We start from the raw sequence: 21,909 nt of genomic DNA on the forward strand, positions 1-21,909 counted from the left end.
TTACCATAAACTGAGCATGTGATAATCTGCAAATTACTGCAGATGCTGAAATCTAAACTGAAAACAAAAAATGCTGGGGATCACAGCGGGTCAGGCAGCATCCTTGGATTTTTTTTGTTTAACAGATATGGTAATCTCTCTGACTGAACAGTTTGTTATAACAAGCTTTCCACTTCAGTTCATCCATTCGTGCTCTGTTTTGATTTCCCTTGTTCTGTTGATATGATCCACTTTGTAAAGCTCTCCTGCAATTATTGCAAAGTATCGCTTAATATGCAGCAAGAACAGCATGAAAGAGCTCTCTCACTCAGTCAGGCTGGAGAGCGCAGTGAGTAGGGCTACCTCTGCTCATTCGGGATTATACATCTGACCCATAAATATCTGAATGACTAGTGTCAACGAAATAAGTGGACAATGGGCACAATCTTCCAACTTAAACAAGTTTCTAACAGGAGCTTGTTCTCACAGGATTGCTGCCGTTATCTCGTCTGCACATTTCTAAATCTCAAAGGGTGTTGTAACCTCGGGAGCACAGAGGTCCTGGGAATTTCAACTCAGCTCGCCCCTTATTCACGAACTGAACTGGCTGATGGTGGATTTGAAAAGCATTCCAGAAAATGTGTCAGCAAGTCCCTGAATTGTTTAGCTTCAGAGATAGTGATTACCACCTCATAGGCACCTTGGACGTGAAATTGGTTTTTAAAGGCAGACAAAATGCACCTTCCCTTCCCCCCCAGTTACCCCCCCCCCCCCCTCCCCCTCCCCCTCCCCCCCCCCCACACCCCCGGCCCAGATTTCCAGACCAATGCACCTGCGTTGGGCTGCCTTCAAGGACAAAATGTCAAACAAAGTCAAAAATCACCTGACTCTGGTTATAGTCCATCAACTTTCGGAGTGCTGCTCCTTCCTCAGGCAGCTGTTGGAATTATAACTCAGTTTCGTGTGAGTTTCGACTTTGTCCACGCCAGTCCAACACTGGCTCCTCCACATCAAAAAGAAAATCAAAGAGCCGCCGATGCTAGAAATCAGAATCAAAAACAGAAATTGCTGGAAAAACTCAGTAGGTCTGGCAGCATCTGTGGAGACAGAAAGCAGAATTAATGTTTGGCCCCAGTGACCCTTCTTCAGATCTCTGCTCTAAAGAAGGGTCATGGGTTCCGAAACATTCCTTCTGCTTTGTCTCCAAGGAATTATGGCTGAAAATGTGTTGCTGGTTAAAGCGCAGCAGGTCAGGCAGCATCCAAGGAACAGGAAATTCGCTGTTTCGGGCACAAGCCCTTCTGCCTGAAACATCGAATTTCCTGTTCCTTGGATGCTGCCTGACCTGCTGCGCTTTTCCAGCAACACATTTTCAGCTCTGATCTCCAGCATCTGCAGACCTCACTTTTTCCTCCAAGGAATTATGCTTGTGTCTGACTGAGAGCAGCTCAATGGGCAGCTGTCAGTCCCAGACAGACTCGACCTGCCAATTCATACCTGGAATGGATGCTCAGCTATACAGAAGTACAAATGGCGAGTGACACTCATTGAGATCAGAAATACAGAGTGCTCACGGGCATTTCCATTTCATCCTTGGCAATCGGTGCTTTTGGTGGAATCAGAATTGATATAGTAAAATTAGCCCTCATGCTATTGGACGTGTGAATATTGATTTGTTTTCACCATTCATGCTACATCTCACTCGCTCTTTCTATAATTCATTGTCATGTCCACCTCCCATTCCAACACTGCACAGAGAGAAAACTTCCTGAGCATGATTCATAAGGAGACACCCTTCAGGTGTTCAGGAGACACAGGAATACACACTCCTTATGAGAAATCCCACCTGCCAAATGAAACAGGCTCAGGACAAGTTCGGCTCCGTGAACAGCCCACTGCCAGCCCTGGGACCTCAGTACAAACTCCTAATGAACACTCCTGAGGAGGGACACAGACAATACTGCACGTTACACTTCTGCAGACTGACTAATCCTCTCAAACCCAGCAAACCAGGAGATGATACTGGACTCTGGGGGTTAGCAATCATTAAATAAGTAAACACATTGTTTCACACCCAAATGCAGATAGAAGGTAGCTCCCACTCACTCTCATTGTTTCAGATCACTCTGTACCTTACAGATTCCGTTGATGCACATATCCCTGCTGGTGTTTCCCTCAAAACAAGGTGTCCCATCAATCACGGCATCCAACATTTTCTCTGAAAAGTAACCATCTATGGGACGGCAGTGTAGTTCACAAGGATTAACTGAGGGCGAGATATACCATGAGTAAAATTACACAAATTCACCGATGATAAAATCCCAGCATTAACTCTGATTCCGATTGCAAACAGTGGTTTGTTTGTGTCACCAAACCACAGTGAGTTTGCCTCTGGACCAGAGAGACTGACAGGGAGACCGACACACAGAGGGAGCGACACACAGGGGGAGCGACACACAGGGGGACCGACACACAGGGGGACCGACACACAGGGGGAGCGACACACAGGGGGAGCGACACACAGGGGGAGCGACACACAGGGGACTGACAGGGGGACCGACACACAGGGGGACCGACACACAGGGAGACTGACACACAGGGAGACCGACACACAGGGAGACCGACACACAGGGGGACCGACACACAGGGGGACCGACACACAGGGGGACCGACACACAGGGAGACTGACACACAGGGGGACCGACAGGGAGACTGGAGCTTGAAGGACAAAATTGTGAAACTTGCACATAACCTCAATTAGATCACTGCTGCTATACTGTACGCAGTGCTAGTTCATGTCTTGACTAATACATAAAGAACACCAGCGAAGAGGTCAAAAAGGTGAAGATATAAAAAAAAGTAGACTGAAGAATGAATAAATAGAGGATCGGGGTGGGAGATGTTTGTGTGATGATTGATTTGATGGTTGAGGAAGGGGACAGCATATTACTGTAACATGCGGGTTGAACGTCCTGTTTCCCACCTGTGGGTATTCTGTGAAATTCAGCTACAGAGAGAAAATATTTCTATTTGCCAACTGGAATATAAGCAGAATTGATGAGCGTAATCATTAATAAGTCCAGTCGGGAATTCAGAAGAAACCTCCTAACCCACAGACAAATGTGAATATAGGAAGTAAGAGCAGTAGTAGTCCATTTGGCCCCTCCACCATTAATAATGGCTGATCTGACGGTGGCTAAAGAGTGTGGTGCTGGAAAAGCACAGCCACTCAGGCAGCATTCGAGGAGCAGGAAATTCGATGTTTTGAGCATAAGCTCTTCATCAGGAATGAGGGGTGGCCCAAGGGGGCTAGGAGGCCTCAGCTCCATTTTCCTGCCTACCCCTCGCTCCACTGTAAGAGGGAGAGGCTACAACAGCAGATATGTTTAAGGGAACGCTAGATAAACATGACGGAGAGGAATCAAGGATACTTTAATGTGATACATGCAGGAAGGTAGGAGGAAGCTCATGCAGAGCTTGCACAGATCAATTGGACTGAATGGCCTGTCTCTCCACAGTAAGTGCTTTGTAATGATATCAGTATGAATCCAGATATCACTGAGCAGTTTATGGTGAAAGACGTTGGTCCTGATTTAAAACCAATCCCCTTTTCAAAAGAAACCATACACTGAGGTTTGAATTTTGAAAATAATTGTTTCAATAAATCTTTAAGCATCTCAAGAACAAACAACACAAGAATTAATAATTCTAGATCTTCTTTTGCAGGGTTTTAAACATGGCAAAAGGGTAACTTAAAGATATTGAGAATTGAGTGGCACTGAAAGAGGCCATTTGACCCTTCATATGTGTGCTAGACCTTTGTTAGAATAGTATAATATAGAATCAATTAGTAATCCAGGAGTCAAGTAAGAAAGAAATGCAAGTTAATAGCAATCAAACAATGGACTTACCTTGGCTGAGCACAGGAATCCACTTGTGCAGCTTCCCTTTGTAAGGCATCGAATCAAACTGGCTGCACTGTATCTGACGGAAGGTCGGCAGCTCGGAGATACAAGCTTTGATGTTGCAGACCCTGAATCGCTTCCTCTCTCCCAGACAGTACGAGCCTCCATACTTGGGCCTGCAGAGTGAAACACATCACTGAACAATCCACGTGACCCATAGCCAAGACTGGCACACCAGAGGGACTAGATCAGAGTGGTGCTGGAAAAGCACAGCAGGCCAGGCAGCATCCGAGGAGCAGAAAAATCGATGTTTCGGGCAAAAGCCCTTCCTGATGAAGGGCTTTTGCCTGAAACAACAATTTTCCTGCCCCTTGGATGCTGCCTGACCTGCTGTGCTTTTCCAGCACCATTCTAATCTAGACTCTGATCTCCAGCATCTGCAGTCCTCACTTACTTACACCAGAGGGACTACCTGGGGGGGTTGTGGGGGTGGGCGTAACATGTCCAAACAGGTTAGTTAAAAAACAGCGACAGACAACTGTGCCCGGGCCAATGGAGGATCTGAGCCGCAACCTTCCTGTACTGTAAGAATCATCAACTACATCAGTACGTTAACCTGATGGCCCAATGGATTTTTCTGACAATTGACTGCGATTACATTACGCCAGTTTTTAATTCCAGACTTTTATTGATATTTCATATTTCATCATCTCTTATCTGGGCATTTCATTCAACAGCCACCCTCAGCTGGAATCACTGAAACCTGGAACTGAACAGATTTCAAAATAAACCAGGGCTTTTGTTCCCGCTTTACGCCCTTCTTTCCTTATTTTTCATCATTACCAACAAATTGCATTTACATAGCACGTTTAATGCAGTAAAACATTCCAAGGCATTTTGCAGAAGTGTTATCAATCACTGTGGTTCTGTTCGCCGAGCTGGGAATTTGTGTTGCAGACGTTTCGTCCCCTGTCTAGGTGACATCCTCAGTGCTTGGGAGCCTCCTGTGAAGCGCTTCTGTGATCTTTCCTCCGGCATTTGTAGTGGTCTGAATCTGCCGCTTCCGGTTGTCAGTTCCAGCTGTCCGCTGCAGTGGCCGGTATATTGGCCAAACAGAGAGCAGCCAGGGAATTCCTAGAGGGACGGCACTCATCCACAGATTCAATCAATAAGCACATCGACCTGGACCCAATATACCGGCCACTGCAGCGGACAGCTGGAACTGACAACCGGAAGCGGCAGATACAAACCACTACAAATGCCGGAGGAAAGATCACAGAAGCGCTTCACAGGAGGCTCCCAAGCACTGAGGATGTCACTTAGACAGGGGACGAAACGTCTGCAACACAAGAGAACGTTAGGTAATGTGACCAAAAGCTAGACCACCGAGGTTAACTTTTGTAAGAATTTTAATGTGTGCGAGAGAGAGTGTGTGTGAGAGAGAGAGGTTTGTGGAAGGATTCCAGAACACAGGACCCAGGGACCCAGGCAGATGAAAATGTGGCCCCCAATGATGGAGTGATGGAAATCTATAGTGAGCAAGAGGTCAAAATTGGAGGTGCTCAAAAATCTGAAAGGTTTTTAGAAAAAGAGTTGGTTGCAGACAGCAGAAGGGGTTTAAAAACATTTGACCGGCATGGAGCCATTCGAGGTCAGTGAGCTGAGGATGGCTGAAGCCATTTACTGTTTCTGGGTTTATATTTACTACACACACACACACACACACACACACACAGACACACAGTCTCCTTATAATTTATGCACTTACAGGGAATCTCCAATCATGTTACTGTTGCATCTAATCGTAAGTTCATAACACATAGCAGCAGAAATTAGACCCTTCAGCCGCCTCTCAATCATGGCTGATACATTTTTCAAACGTATTCTCCCATTTTCTCCTTGTAACCCTTGATCTCCCGGATACTCAAGAACCTATCTATCTCTGTTTTAAACATACTCAGTGACCTGGCCTCCACAGCCTCCTGTGGCAATAAATTCCATAGATTCACCACTCTCTGGCTGAAGAAGATTCTCCTTATCTCCTTTTACTATAAGGTTATGCCTTTGGGTCCTTGTCTCTCCTTCCAATGGAAACACCTTCCCAATGTCCACCCAGACAAGGCTGTTTAGTATTCTGTAAATTTCAATGAGACTCCTCCCACTTATCCCTCTAAACTCCATCAAGTATAGACTGAGAGTCCTCAAACATTCCTCATATGTTAAGCCTTTCATTCCTGGAACCATTCTCATGAACCTCCCCTGGATCCACTTCAGGGCCAGTACATCACCCCTACCTGAGGTTTGGGGCCCAAAATTGATTAGATTAGATTAGATTACTTACAGTGTGGAAACAGGCCCTTCAGCCCAACAAGTCCACACCGACCCGCCGAAGCGCAACCCACCCATACCCCTACATTTATCCCTTACCTAACACTACGGACAATTTAGCATGGCCAATTCACCTGACCCGCACATCTTTGTGACTGTGGGAGGAAACCGGAGCAAACCCATGCAGACACGGGGAGAACGGGAATTGAACCCAGGTCTCAGGCGCTGTGAGGCAGCAGTGCTAACCACTGTGCCACCGTGCTGCCCACAAGCTCATAATATTCTAAATGTGGTCTGACCAGAGCCCTGTAAATATATCGCTGCTTTTACATTCTGCTCCTCTCAAGATAAATGCCAACATTGTATTTGTCTTCCTCACGACCAACTCAACCTGCTATTACCACTCAGTAAGAAAACTCTTACATTTACAATGCCTTTGTCACCTCAGGATATTCGAAAGTGTTTTAGAACCAATGGGAGTACTTTTAAAGTGCTGTCCCTGTCATGATGTAGGAAATGTATCAGATATTTTTGTACAGCTGGCTCCCACAATCCGCAGTGGAGATAATGATCAAATAATTTGTTTTAATGATATTGGTTTAGGACACCAACATACAATGGGGAAAGTCTCCCTTTCTTGCATTTCCAAAAGTAAGTGGATGCTGGGAGATATGTTGCCATGGTGATTGCATCCGTTAATGCTGATTGGCAGCCAATGTTTGATTAAGGCTTGCAGGTAGGTCGACTCTGATTGGTCAGAGCGTTGCCCTGAAATTAAGCCAGGAAATGGCTGTCAGTTGTGTTGTTGAGACCAGCACAGTGCATGGACGTGTTCTGTCTACCTGAAAAGGACAGGACCCCTGTATTATTATATACAGCTCCGATTACACTGAAGTGCAGCAGCACTTTGTGAGCTCAACTGACAAACCCCAAATTATTTGTCAATGCAATTCCGCACACATTCAGGATTGTCTAGCAATTGTTGTCTAATTGCAGATGCACATTGAATATTGGACACTGTGTCACATGTTTTGCAAGCAGTCTGGTCGGGCATGATCAGTACCTTGCTATTTGATACAATCTGGGAGGAGAAAGTGAGGACTGCAGATGCAGGAGATCAGAGTCGAAAAGTGTGGTGCTGGAAAAGCACAGCTGGTCAGGCATCATCTGAGGAGCAGCAGAGTCGACATTGCGATAATTCTGATGAAGAGCTTATGCTCAAAACTTCAACTCTCCTGCTCCTCGAATATTTGAGACAATCTGACAGTCTTTGGGACTTATACACCTGCTATTACACTGGCACTGGAATTCAGAGACAACATTACTCATTTGTGTGATGGGCTTGAAGGCAGCATCCTGTTAATAGTGAACACCATGGAATTACTATTGCTAATCAGGGTTCATTTGCCAATCAGACAATGGTGTTTTTTGCCTTGCGTTTGTATTGGTGTGAAATATCCTGGTAAGTATAAAATAAAAAGCTTTGACAAAATATAATTAGTCTTTTACTAAGTCTATAAAGGGGAATGTTTCCTTTGAATTCAGAAAGTTTGCAGTTACTGTCGATATGTCATTCAGACGGTTAACCACTGCCTTTTATTCAGAGAAGAGATAGCATCATATGTCTTGGAAGTCCCTGGTTAATTTATTAAAACTATACAAAACAGTTCTAAGTAGAAATCAGATGCTACATCTTGTTAAACTCTCTCTAACACAAAGTGAAGTTGTTTATCTGAATTTATCAGCTGACCCAGCAACAGCTCAGCAAGGAAACTTGGAGCTGAGGAAACAGAATACTCCAGCAGTGAAACTTCAACATTTTGATTGATGAGCACCGGATTTTATGTTACACTAGATTTCTGCTTTATCACTTTCTACAATTAAAAGCAACTTTTCTCTTTTACAGAATGTAACACTGGTCTGCCTACCACCCAAAACATACCAAACTTTTCATACATCACAACAAAATAAGCCAGGATTGAACATTGTCAGAAGTCACGCGACACCAGGTTATAATCCAACAGGTTTATTTAAAATCACAAATTTTTGGAGGTAGAGAGATAATCACAAGTAATTACCTTAATTTTTGATTACTTGTTACCGAGGTTAGACTCTCATCGTGCGACTCTGATACCTACTCATGTTATTCTAGCCTTTTGGCTTGTCTCTGGCACCATCCTATTTTAGATTATTTGTAATTATCTCTCTGCATTAATTAACCAATCAGTTCATAAGTCATCCCTTCACTTGTTATTCAGCTGCTGACACTCTCCGCACACTATTAGTACTTATCAGTTGACATTCTTAATTACTTGGAAATATCTTGCCATTGCGCGCTTCCCTCCACTTCACCTGACTAAGACACAGTGCTCTGAAAGCTTGCAATTTCAAACAAACCCGTTGGACAATAACTTGGTGCCATTTTACTTCTGACTTTGTCCACCCCAGTCCACAACCAGCACCTCTACGTTAGGATTGAACATGACCACTGGGCCCTTAAGCACCTGTTCAACCATTCAGTAAGATCATGGCTGATTGTGTACTTCCACCAGCTCCCATTCTTTAATTCCCTTAGTAAGTACTGGACCCATTTCTTATATTCATCCACTGCTCTCTGAGATAGAGAATACTAGACTTTCAGCCCTCAGAGCGAAGGAAATTTCTCCTCATCTCAGTCCTAAATGACCCTGTGTTCTGGATTTTCCGATCAGGGAAACACTTTCTCAGCACCACCTCGATCAGGTCTGCACTGGAATTGTCAGATTCATCTCACTTTGCAGTTTATTGGGTCTCTTCTGTTAAAAATGTCAATGCTTTTAAAATGACAATGATAAGGTTTTCAAATAATTTGTTACCTTAACATTTGAATTCCAAAATAAGTAGATCACATTGAAAATAGCCTGTGTCATTAAGTGCCTCACTGCAGCAATTGGGCTCATGGAAGATGGATGAATGTTATTAATACATAGCAAAAATAAATCAGTTTCTTAAGAGACAAACAGAATATTTCTGTTGTGACAAATTACCCAGAGTAAATATATTTTCAGGAATCTTGTACCATCATGTTGGCCCAGTGAACCTGACACTGCAGCAATCTGTAGAGCTACAACAAATAATGTGTTCATGTTAGTTTAGAGAAATTAATGATTTTGTATTTGAATAGATGATTTACTCACACATACACTTCCTTGTTGACTGAGCTGGGGGGCAGTGGAAGGAGGGAGAATCTAAATATAACCCTTTGATATTCAATGGCATTTCAGCCTGAATCTCCTACTATCAATATCCTGGGGGTTACCATTGACCAGAAACTGATATGGTCTATACATTGAAATGCTGTGGCCACAAGCCTCACGGCACCAGGGACCCAGGTTCGATTCCAGCCTCGGGCGACTGTCTGTGTGGAGTTTCCACATTCTCCCTGTGTCTGCGTGGGTATCTTCCGAGTGCTCTGGTTTCTTCCACAGTTCAGGAATGTGCAGGCTAGGTGGGCTAGCCATGAGGAATGCTGGGTGGGATGCTCTTTGGAGGATTTATGTGGACACGATGGGCTGAATGGTCTGCTTCCACACTGTAAGGATTCTAAGAGCAGGTTGAGGCTATGAACCTTGCCACAAATAACTCACCTCCTGACTCCTCAAAGTGTCTCACCATCAAGAAAGCACAAGTCCGGAGTGTAATGGAATACTTCCCACTTGCCTGGATGGGTGCAGCTCCAACAACACTCAAGAAGCTTAATACCACCCAGAACAAAGCAGCCCACTTGATTGGCATCACATCCACAAGCATCCACTTCCTCGACCACCAACACTCTGCAGTTGCAGTGTGTACAGATGCACTCAGTATGACTCCATATGCAACACCTTCAAACTACAGCCTCCACTATCTAGAGGGACAAGGGCAACAGATACATGTGAACACCACCCCCTCCAAGCCATTCACCATCCTGACCTGGAAATATCACTGCTCCTTCACTGTCGCTGGGTCATTATCCTGGGTTTACCTACAACACATGGACTGCAGCGGTTCAAGAAGGCGGTTCAACATCACCATCTTCAGGACAATTAGGGACAGGCAATAAAGGCTAGCTCAGCCAATGATGCCCATGTTCTGTGAGTGAATTTAAACAAGTGAAGAATCTCAATGGAGCTGGCACTCGTTCATCAAGTACAAAATGAATTTGGCAGTTAGTTCCCATGGATTTGAAGGTATGAGGCAGAACAATCTATTGATATACTGAAAATATTAATTCACATTCCACTGAAAAATTAAACACAGTTTGAATGATTCTTGCTATCATTCATGTGGCGAGGAAGCATTAACCAGCAAATCACAAATTTCTACAAACTATTATTTAGAGTCATAGAGATGTACTGCACAGAAACAGACCCTTTGGTCCAACCTGTCCATGCTGACCAGATAGTCTACATTAAGCTAGGCCCATTTGCCAGCACATGGCCCATATCCCTCTAAACCCTTCCTATTCATATACCCATCCAGATGTTGTAATTGTACCAGCCTCCACCACTTCCTTTGGCAGCTCACGGCATGGTGGCACAGTGGTTAGCACTGCTGCCTCACAGCGCCTGTAGACCCGGGTTCAATTCCCGACTCAGGCGACTGACTGTGTGGAGTTTGCACGTTCTCCCCGTGTCTGCGTGGGTTTCCTCCGGGTGCTCCGGTTTCCTCCCACAGTCACAAAGATGTGCGGGTCAGGTGAATTGGCCATGCTAAATTGCCCGTAGTGTTAGGTAAGGGATAAATGTAGGGGTATGGGTGGGTTGCGCTTCGGCGGGTCGGTGTGGACTTGTTGGGCCGAAGGGCCTGTTTCCACACTGTAAGTCTAATCTAATCTAATCTCATTCCATACTACCCTCTGCATGAAAAAGTTGTCCTTCAGGTACCTTTTAAATCTTTCCCCTCTCATCTGAAACCTATGCCCTCTAGTTTTGGAGTCCCCTACCCTGGGAAAAAGTCCATGGGCTATTCACCCTATTCATGCCCCTCTTGATTTTTTAAACTTCTAGAAGATCACCTCTCAGTCTCCCATGCTCTAGGGAAATTAGCTCCCCCCCTTTTCAACCTCTCCTTATAGCTCAAACTCTCCAATCCCAGCAACATCTTGTAAATCTTTTCTACAAATTTGTGCTGCTCCATCACTCACTTTACAAAAATGATCTTTTTCACTTAACCTCCACCTGAGTTTCATAGTTTTACTGGGTTTCCATGTTAAGCAATCATTGATCATGTTCAGAAAGTGAACAGTTAGTTATAAATGTGGAGTCTCAGTCTTTCAGGTTTTAGATTGTTAAAAACCTTTTCCTTTGTGTCTATTTTTAACTCTCCATCTCTTAATCCAGAGGATATGTGGTAACTGTCTGCTCATTCCATACTGAACTCATTCAGCGTACTAAACTATCGTGGAAGTACATTTTGGGCTCACAGATCTCCAGCTTAGATGCTTGATGGAGTTAAATCCACTATTACTGGGTCTTTGAGAGGATTTATACTGAAAAAGGCAAGTGGCCTGGGACAGAGGTTCAGCTACACGCTTTATTAAAATATAACTGTTACCTTCAGGCAGTTAAGCAGACCTTGCTCTATGCAATGCCAAGAAACATAAATAACTTTTTTTTTGCAGGATTAAATCATGTTGTATCATCTTCTCTTCCAGTACAAACTATTGACCACCCAAATCTTTTACATCTGTGCTTAATTTTACCATTTTACTTTTGATGCCTGGAGCAGATGTCTTTAACCCTTATGTATCCATTGCCTGGCCCAATCAGTAGTGCTTTCAACAAAGCATGGTAGGGATTCACTCCAGAATTGGATTCCCTGAGAATGCTGCAGTATCGGGGGCGGGGTCAGTCTTTGGATGAGACATTAAACTGAGCATTCTTCCGCCTATCTCTGTGACTCCGAAGTACATTAAGAATCTTGTGCACTTTTGAGGAAAAGCCAAGACTGCCCAACACATTGGCAAGACTCCTCCTTCAATCAAAGGTAATAACAACAGATTACTGTAATTAGTCATTACTGTTCCCATTCAAGAACAAGTATTACTCTTCAAGGTAAATTCATTGTTACCTCAAGCTGGTTCTGAGGGGAGTGGTTTTGTATTCAATGTATTCTGAGAGTTATAATGGGTTACAAGCAATGCATCTACATGATCATACACAAGATATATCAACTCGAGGGTCAAGATTTAATGCATTAAACTGGGAAAGTTAATAGACAAACTGGGAATTAATTCAATAGCAGCCTAGCAAAAAGAAATTGTGAGAGAATGGAAAAGAGCGATAATGTTTTGATGGTTTGAGATGGCATCTTAATCAAAACAATGATACTGAGTACCACAGTTCCATTTCACTGTAAGAAGGGGGATGTTTCAGGGAAATTGTTATTACATGGAAAGATGGTGAAAGCATCATTGAAAGTCCTTACTGGAAATTATATGGAAAGCTATAAAGCAGCTCAGAGATGATCTTACTGAATAATCAAGCAGTAAATGGAAAGAATATTAGGTGAAGACAATCAAAATGTTTGTCCATATTGCTGTACCTCATTCCATGGTAATGACTCTTCAACAGCAGAGTCAAGGCGCTTGTAAATATAATAGCCTTTCAATGCATCCTCCAGCACCATCTGCCCGGATTTTGTTTATGGTCATTTACTAGAATTACCTTGCCTGGGAAAGAAAAAGTCACATATTTGGTTTCCCTCTGTTCCCTTAGAAACCAGACCAGTGTCAATGGCAATTGCTGTTGCCATAGTACAAAAACACAGCTGCTAACTTTGCTACACGAGACTCTGTCAAGGGTTATAAATGAAACCATAAGGTCAAATAAACGGATAAGTGAGGAAACGGCTTAGATTTTTTTGAGCAGAAGAAATGAAGGAGACCCCCAAGATCTAGTGATTCTTTGTTGATGAGGCAACAGCACTGTTAAATGCAAAAGTAATCACCCATGAAGTGTTATGGTTGGACAAGAGTGATGTTTAGATCAGTCATTTTATAAACTCAGATAAAAAAACACTCACCAATCTTAATCTCACAGCCCATTTAAACGAAGGCTCAGTCACTCAGTCTAAACAAAAACACTGAAGAAATGCAAATAGAAGAAGGAGTTTTCATAGAATTGCAGACTCCTACAGAACACAGAAGGTCATTCAGCACACATTCAGCTTTGGATGGCTCTTTGATAAGAGTTTTCCAATGAGCCCCATTCCCCTGATCTTTCTTTGCAGTTCTCTGATTCTTTACACATCAAATATTTATCCAGTTATCACTGAATCAACACCCACTGATATGGCCCTTCCACCAGCTCACAGTGTCAAATAATCTCGTTTCACTTCTGTGCCATTTCCCTGAAATCTGCTCAGCTAATCCTATTCTGATTGAAAACTAAACTGAGAAACAAGAAAAGGGGAGATAGCCTTCATTCCCATAGCACCATTCACATCCTCAGCAGATCCCAAAGGCTTCACAGTCAATGAACTCTTCTGAAGTACGGTTACTGTAGGTTGCACATTGCAAATTTCCAAAGGAAACACAGACAGCCCATTTGAACACAGCACGTTCCCACAAATATCAGTGTAATAACAATCAGATAATCTGATTTTGTTTATGCTGGTTAAAAGATAAATATCTTCCAATAAAGCCATAAAATTATTCATGTCAATCTGAGGGAGCAGTGTGGCCTAAGGTTTAATCACCTTCTCCATTACCTTTTGTGTTAAGAAACAAGTGTACTCCTGACTGAGCCAGAACAAGGAGACAGCTCGCACCTTCACATTCAGAAAGGTATGTAGAGTGTTGCATGCCCCTTCAGGCTGTGTACAGAACCTACAATGCTCTTACTACAGCATCTAATTAATCCTTAAATTATTCCAGAGCTGTATCCATGCATGTGCTGATTATTCTTTGTGTAAAATACCTCTTGACATTAGCCTTTAGGTAGTCTTGTATTTGTGCTCGAGTTGTGTTCTGGTTATTGAAGCAATGCTCCATATTCATCACTCTGTTACATTTTCTATCTCAGTTGTCTCTTTTTGAGTTTAAGAAATCTGAGCTTCACTCCAATTTTCTCTCACACCTCAGCCCTCTGCTGTGAAGGAAACAATCCACATCAGCATCCATTCTTGTGCCATTGACTGTTAACTGAACTCAATATTGGAACACTGTCCGAGAGTGCATTAACTGATCTGCATGAGCCAATATATCCAGGAGAAATGGAAGTAGCTTACGTTGGATTGTTACAGTGTCGCTCAGCACTTTGTATTCCTGCACTGCAGGTGCGACTACAGGAAGACCACGAACCCCAGGCTCCCCAGTTTCCATTTGTCCTCTCAGGGCGCTGGTCTGTGGATATGCAGTCTCCATCAAAGCACCACTGTTGGGGAACGGTGAGAATATTGTCATTCATACATTTCCGATTCAGCGAAGTTAGAAGCAGGAATTGTTAGAACAAGAAATGTTTTGCTGTCCTCATTGCTGGTATGGCAGACTCACAATCCAGATGCAATAACAAAATTGCATTTATATAGCACTTTTACTCAAGCCAAAAAAACCTAATGTGATTTGCTAGAGTATTATCAAAGTGAGTGTGACGCCAAGACATATCAAGGAGGTACTAGTGATATACTCCAAAGGTTAACAGTCTATAAAAAGAATTGAAGTCCTCACATTTATGCAAGAGCTTCATTTGCAGTAAATCACACTCCAAAGAACTCTCAAACCAATTCAAACCCAATCAACACTCAATTAATAGATCCATTAAGTTCTCTGGGTCTCAGGAATTGGATGATTACAATAGGACAGATGACCAAACGCTTATTTGGTTGGTAGAGCAGGTTTGAGGGACTGAAAGGCCTACTCTTGCTCTTATTAATGTTGTTATAGTCTGCACGGAAATAGATAGACAGGCCTGAATGCGTTCACACTGTGTGCCACATTTGGCCAATCACTTCAAGAGCAGCTCATTAATTTCTCATCCTCTTGATTGGACTGAATGGTGCGAACTAATGAGAAATTTAATGGTGACTTAGTTGCAGACATTACCTTGTTCTCTCCACATTTTGTACCATCTACAGCAGCGTCCAGCTTGGAGTGACAGGTGTTTCCCACGGTACACCATAGGGTATTACAGACACTCTGTCAGGGAGAGATGGGAATGGTTAGACTCAAAGCAATAACTCACAGTTCACTCCGGGACGGTGTACATTAGGATGCTTGCTTTATGTGTTCAGATAGTAGGGCAGTGAGTCTCGAGTGCATGTTCACCAGCAACCACCCCACTCCAACATCAAACTCCCAGAATCTTTGGACTAAATTTGAGTTCCTCAAATGGGACCAACACGAAGCAGAAAGCACGTGATGTAGCAGTAAGGGAATGCTGCATTGTCAGAGGCACCATGGATCAGATAAGACCATAGGCCTGTGTGTTCCCTCAAAGAGATGCCAAGGCCCAATTGCAACGAGCAAGGGAGAATCTCCCTGAGGCTCTCCGGGCCAACATCCGTCCCTCACGTGACATCATAAAATAAACAGATGCACCTCCCTACATTCCAACAGCAACTTCACATCAAGAGTACTTCACTGGTGGGAAAGTGTTGTGGGACTATATAAATGTACAAAACCAAAGCAGTGGAAGGCTGTGTCACTGAAAACCTTTCCTTTATGTTCTATGGGGTTCAGAGACACACAGAGCTCAGTGCCTCTTTGACTGGGACTAACCACTTGTATCCAGAGACAAGTTGAGATTGTGATTTGTGAAAGTACAAGGTCTATCGTACATCCATGTTGTCACAGAAGACTGATCGGGCTCCGTACTGCAGCCGGCACTGATGATTGACGTCGTACAAAACTCCCGGTGCCACTGAGGGCAAATCAATCACCTCCTTACTCGGCACATCATCCAGGCACAGACCCCATCCACGGCTATAAACCACAATCAGACAAAAAACACGTATCAATACACTGCCACCAAACAGTGACACCACGTTAATATCACAGTATTAGTAATCCCGAGGGCCAGGCATGGTCCTGAGGACTCAGGTAAAAATTCCTTGGGTTCGACTTGCATGATGGAATTTAAATCTAATCAAAAAGCTTGGAATTGGAAACGACTCTTGTTGGTCACTTTGAAACTATCAATGACTGACACAAAAACCCATTTGGATCACTGTTATTCTTTAGAGCTGACCTGGCCTGACCTGGCCTAGAGGTCAGTCAAGTTGTTGACTCCTCAGCTGCCCTCTGAAGTGGTCTGACAAACCATACAGTTCAGGGCAATTAGGGATGGGTCCCAATGTTGACCTGGTCAGCAAAGCCTACACCCCATGAAAGAATAGACAAAAGGAAAAAAAGGATAGGGGGGCACTTTACTGATAATTTAAAAATAAGCCGAGATAAACCTCTCATTCTTGTCATACCAAATGTGTCCAACGTTCATCTCACCTTCACTGAGGTCACCAATGTAGCCAATCATGGGGGTTATTCCTTGTGTAGAAGATTAGATTGGGATGATCAGCAGGCTATCCAACATCGATAGGCCTCACAACTGGGCCTAATCTCTGCAAATGCCCAAACAGCCTCCAGCAAGGGGTCAGGAATAGGAACTTGAAAAGGTTCCATGAACAAGGAGGCCAATAATTATAACTTTGCAATCTAGTTCCCCAATCCTCCAGCATCCCCTCAACAGGGATCAGCCAAATTGTTACAGATTAGCAATCTGAGTTGAGGCTGTCCTAGAGTTATAAGTACCTGAAAGGACATTCATTACCAGAGCCTAACAGACAATTTCTCACTGTCGCCTCTGTAGTTCCCTGCCCCATGAGTGATTGCATAATGTTTTTTGTGGTCATGGAGACACAGCTTCAACTAATCTCAGGAGTTTGTAGCAAATCATCAAGGAAGCTCCTTAAATGCCTCATTTCTCAAATAGCAAAACAATGAGAAAGTCCTTCAGCAATTCTCAACACTGTATAAGACCCGAAGCAAGAGACACTTACTCAAGAAAGCGGGTGATGTATTCCCTGCTGCAGCGAGACCAGGTTAAAGGGCTGGTATCATACAGGAGCTGTGGAGACATGATGAAAGGCCTTTTCCCAATAGGCTCACAGTCATTGCCAGTCCCATCATGTTGTATCCCAAAGCTGAAGCATAAGAACACATGTCATACAGAATAGGAAAGGATGGTCATTCTTTGCTGAAAATAGCACCAGAGGAAGAAACAGTACAGACTGAGGACACACAGTGCTTTAAACCACCTGGACCTCTTTCTGAAACTTAATCTTTTGTGGCTCAGAGGATTTGGGTGTTTGTTGCAGTCCACGTTCTGTTGGTAGAGCCACAATGCTATTAGGGAGGGATCACCGAGCAGCAGATTTACCAACAATGTTCAACAGGACTATTAGTTCCAGGTGCAGTACATAAATGAATGAAAGACTTGGAAAAAGTGCTTAGATGGGTGAGTGTTTGTTCTTCTATTTTGCATATTATATTCATGATATGGAGGTGTCGGTGTTGGACTGGGGTGGACAAAGTCAAAAGTCACATGACACCGGGTTATAGTCCAACAGGTTCATTTGAAACTGCAAACTTTCGGAGCCCCCACTCCTTCTTCAGGCACTAGCTGCTGGACTCTAACCTGGTGTCGCATATTATATTGTCAGATCCAGGGGGCGTAGTGTCAAAATTAGGGGCAAACCATTTAGGACAAAGAGGAATTTTGTCACCCAGAGGATGATGAATCTTTGGAACTCTCTGCCCTGAGGGCTGTAGAGACTCTGTGGAGACATAAACACTCAAGCAGCTCAACACCCATCCAGGACAAAGCAGCCCCCACTTGATTGGCACCACATCCACAAATACCCACTCTATTCACCACCAACGCTCAGTAGCGGCAGTGTGTACTGTTTACAAGGTGCACTGCAGCAACTCAAGAAGAAAACTACAACAACACTTTCCAAAGCTGCAATCTCTACATCTAGAATATCTCAGGCAGCAGATATGTGGGAACATCATGCCTGGTACTTGCCCCTCCAAGGCAATCTTGATTTGAAATGATATCATGTTCGCTCATTCAAAATCCTGACACTCCCTCCTGAAAATCACTGAGGATGTCCCTTTACCTCTTATTCAATAGCTCCCTCCTCCCATACCCCGTATGCACCTAATTTTGAAACAATTAGCAGTTGATACTCTTGACTTTAATCCCAGAGGCTGCCCCCCACATCAGATACTTGGGCACAAAATCCCAGCCGATGGAGTACAAAGAGAGTGCTGCACTTTTGGAGATGCTTTCCTTTGGACAGAAACATTACGCTGAGATCAATCCCATTTCTGCCCCTGAACAGACAGCTCAAAAACAGGTTGTACATCTCGTTGATGTTTGTGGGATCTTGCTGTGCATCATTCAATGCCCCATTTCTTGCCTTACACCAGTGACTCTTCCTCAAAACAACTGAATCAATGATAAAACATTTTGGGAGATCTTGGGGATGTGACGGTTATGGAAATATACAAGACTTGTCCCATATTTTTTAACCAGTTGGGCACAACCAATTAGAGTTGGGCTTTGTGAGTTAAGTCCATATCCCAAGAATGAATAAAATCAATTCAGTTTATATTTCAAAACCAGCCATTGTCTTTCCAACAGAGAATTATACAGTTCGATGACATATGCAAATATGGTTAATACATGATCTTTTATCAAGAGACACAGGACAATAAGTTGCATGAACCACAACACATTATTTTTTTGAAGATGATATAAGTGCAGACTGCAGATACTGGAACACTCAGCTGGATGTGGAGAGAGAGTTTTACATTTAATGTACAAAGATAAATTCCTGATCACACTTCAACGCTGCAGCATGAATGCTCCTCCCTCAATGCAATCTAATGAGGAAACATCACAGATCATTAAAGGTAAGGGTGTAATTTTAAACATTTAAAACATTGCAACTGTGTCTTTATATTAATAATTTTTAAGAAAAGGAAATAATTACTATCTCATGCTAGATGCAGCATGATAATAAAATCCAGGAATTCAGATTGTTATGGTAGCTAAAATGAATATTTCAAAGCAATTCAGGTTGCAACATAATGGAACAGGTTTTAACAGTTTATATGTTAAATAATGGCTCAAATTTAGTGGTCACTCTAAGGCAGAGTGATAGACTAGAATCTAGATAAGGGATTTCAATATTAGGGGGTTACTTAATTAAATAGTGCCTTTCACATCCACAGGATTCACCAAAGCAATTAATGGACTTTACAAGTGTTCTCTTAGAGGTAAATAAAGGATCCCATCAGCACTACGCTGAAGAAGTGAAGGCAAGGTCTTCCCATGGCTCCCTGACCTACATGAACCCCTGGTTAGCAGCACAATGATAATGCAATCTGAGCCTCCAGAGTTCCCTCTTTAATCCTCATGGCCTCTGTTTCACCCCTGAAGAGAACCTACCTTACCAGTCCTAAAACTCTCTCACATGACTTGGTGTCAGATTTTGTTTTACATCAATGTGAATGGCCTTTTGGACATTTTGATGTGTTAAAGGCGCTGCAAAGGGGCTATTTGTAATTAGAGTCATAGAGTCAAAGAGATGTACAGCATGGAAACAGACCCTTCGGTCCAACTTGTCCATGCCGACCAGATATCCCAACCCAATCTAGTCCCACCTGCCAGCATATGGCCCATATCCCTCTAAACCCTTCCTATTCATATACCCACCCAGATGCTTTTTAAATTGTAATGTGGCCAACTGTTGACATAATGTTAAAGGCAGAGGCTGGGAGAAGGATTTGCCAGACCTGTGAACATGTTTAAGTTGGTTTTGACAGTACTAAGTTCAAGAGTCGTTTCATGAAATTGACAAGAAAACAAAATATTATTATATTAATATTTGTGGGAGCTTACTTTGTTCATATTGGCTGCTGCATTTCCTGGATTTACAACAGTGCCTGTCCTTCAAAACTACCTCATTGGTTGTGAAATGATCTGGGATGTCCTGGGATTGTACATGTTCTTATGTAAATGCAAGTCTTCCTTTTTACCAAAAAACTGAGAGGAACTGGACGGATTCTGACCAAAGGATTTCATTGTTCACACGCCGTAAATACTGGACACTCGAGAGTGATTACAGGATGGAGTTTAATTTAGTAATTGCGATACATTAATCACATGATACTGAGCTTCTGAGAATGGAATATCATGCCAGGAAGTTTTGATTACACTGCAAACTGTCAGCTAAGACAGGGTGCTTTTACTCAATTTAATCTAAACTTTTGTTGGAATTATTCCAAACTGCCAATTTTGTTTTAATATTTAAGATATATGTAGATTTATTTTCAATTTTAAATTGGAATTTTATCATGAGTTTTGGCTCCATTTTCTCAAAGTTATTACAGGGCCCAGTTCCCATGGGACTTAAGAGATTGTAACTTGAAACTGAAGCTAGAGTACATGTGTTTTGGTGCTGAGTTGTAGCAGAAGAAATTCACATTTCTTCGCTGCCCTAGAGCATAAGAAATAGGAGCAGGCGTAAGCCATTCGGCCCCTCAAGCCCTGCATTCAATAAGACCATGGGTGACCTGCTCCAGGCCTTAACTCCTCCTTTGTACAACTTCATCACTGCCTGGTTTAAACAGCTGCCCAACTGGTTAAAAATGTGGGGAAAGCCTTGTACATTTCCAGAACCTTCACATCCCCAAGACCTCCCAAAACGTTTTATCATCAATTCAATTGTTTTGAGGAAGAGTCACTGGTGTAAGGCAAGAAATGGGGCATTTGAGTGGTGCACAGCAAGATCCCACAAACATCAACGAGATGTACAACCTGTTTTTGTGCTGTCTGTTCAGGGGCAGAAATGGGATTGATCTCAGCGTAATGTTTCTGTCCAAAGGAAGGCATCTCCAAAAGTGCAGCACTCTCTTTGTACTCCATCGGCTGGGATTTTGTGCTCAAGTATCTGATGTGGGAGGCAGCCTCTGGGATTAAAGTCAAGAGTATCAACTGCTAATTGTTTCAAAGTTAGGTGCACACAGGGTATGGGGAGAGGCAGTTATTGAATAATCATTTGTGCGCATATTTAGGTTTCTTGTAGTGGAAGTGTCCCCACCTCTGACCTAGGAGATCTGGGTTTAAGTCCCTCCTATTCTAGAGGTGTGTAATAACAACCCTGAACAGGCTGACATAGAAAAATAACAATGCAGATATTGGGGCACTTGCTGGGAACCACGTAGTGCAGGGGTAGTATTGCTATCTCTAGGCCAGAAGGAATGGGTTCAGGTCCCGCTGCTCCGAGATGTGCCATAACATGTTGAATAAAAATAAATCATTTTTAGACACACTTAAGGACACTAATGGGAAGGCGTGTAAAATTAAGGAGCTATTTGTAATGTTGACTTTGTGAATGAATTTGAGTAAAGATTGATTTTTGGTCCCCCACCAGTCGGTCCAAGGTTTAACATGAACCACTGAGCCATGAGCTCACCAGGCACATGCTCACCTCCTGACCATATGCTGCTGTGAATAGCAAGATGGACTTCAGTAAGGCGTTCGACAAGGTTCCCCACGGGAGACTGGTTAGCAAGGTTAGGTCTCACGGAATACAGGGAGAACTAGCCATTTGGATACAGAACTGGCTCAAAGGTAGAAGACAGAGGATGGTGGTGGAGGGTTGTTTT

General features: G+C 43.2%; 1 protein-coding gene across 2 annotated transcripts in view; it reads right to left on the reverse strand.

Moving 5' to 3' along the window:
• LOC132834415 (A disintegrin and metalloproteinase with thrombospondin motifs 7) overlaps nt 1-21,909 on the reverse strand; it is a 182,272-nt gene that overhangs the window by 105,996 nt on the left and 54,367 nt on the right. Inside the window, exons 8-13 of one of the 2 annotated variants that reach the window (XM_060853335.1) lie at nt 17,229-17,372; nt 16,011-16,155; nt 15,277-15,369; nt 14,463-14,608; nt 3,891-4,060; nt 2,112-2,212 (exon numbers count right to left, since the gene is read on the reverse strand). In XM_060853335.1, the coding sequence (XP_060709318.1) occupies nt 2,112-2,212; nt 3,891-4,060; nt 14,463-14,608; nt 15,277-15,369; nt 16,011-16,155; nt 17,229-17,372 (799 nt within the window). Of the gene's footprint in view, nt 1-2,111; nt 2,246-3,890; nt 4,061-14,462; nt 14,609-15,276; nt 15,370-16,010; nt 16,156-17,228; nt 17,373-21,909 lie in introns of both variants that reach the window. The other variant, XM_060853334.1, reaches the window with a different exon arrangement.

Source organism: Hemiscyllium ocellatum, chromosome 39 (genome assembly GCF_020745735.1).
Source record: "Hemiscyllium ocellatum isolate sHemOce1 chromosome 39, sHemOce1.pat.X.cur, whole genome shotgun sequence".
Taxonomy (NCBI): Eukaryota; Metazoa; Chordata; class Chondrichthyes; order Orectolobiformes; family Hemiscylliidae; genus Hemiscyllium; species Hemiscyllium ocellatum.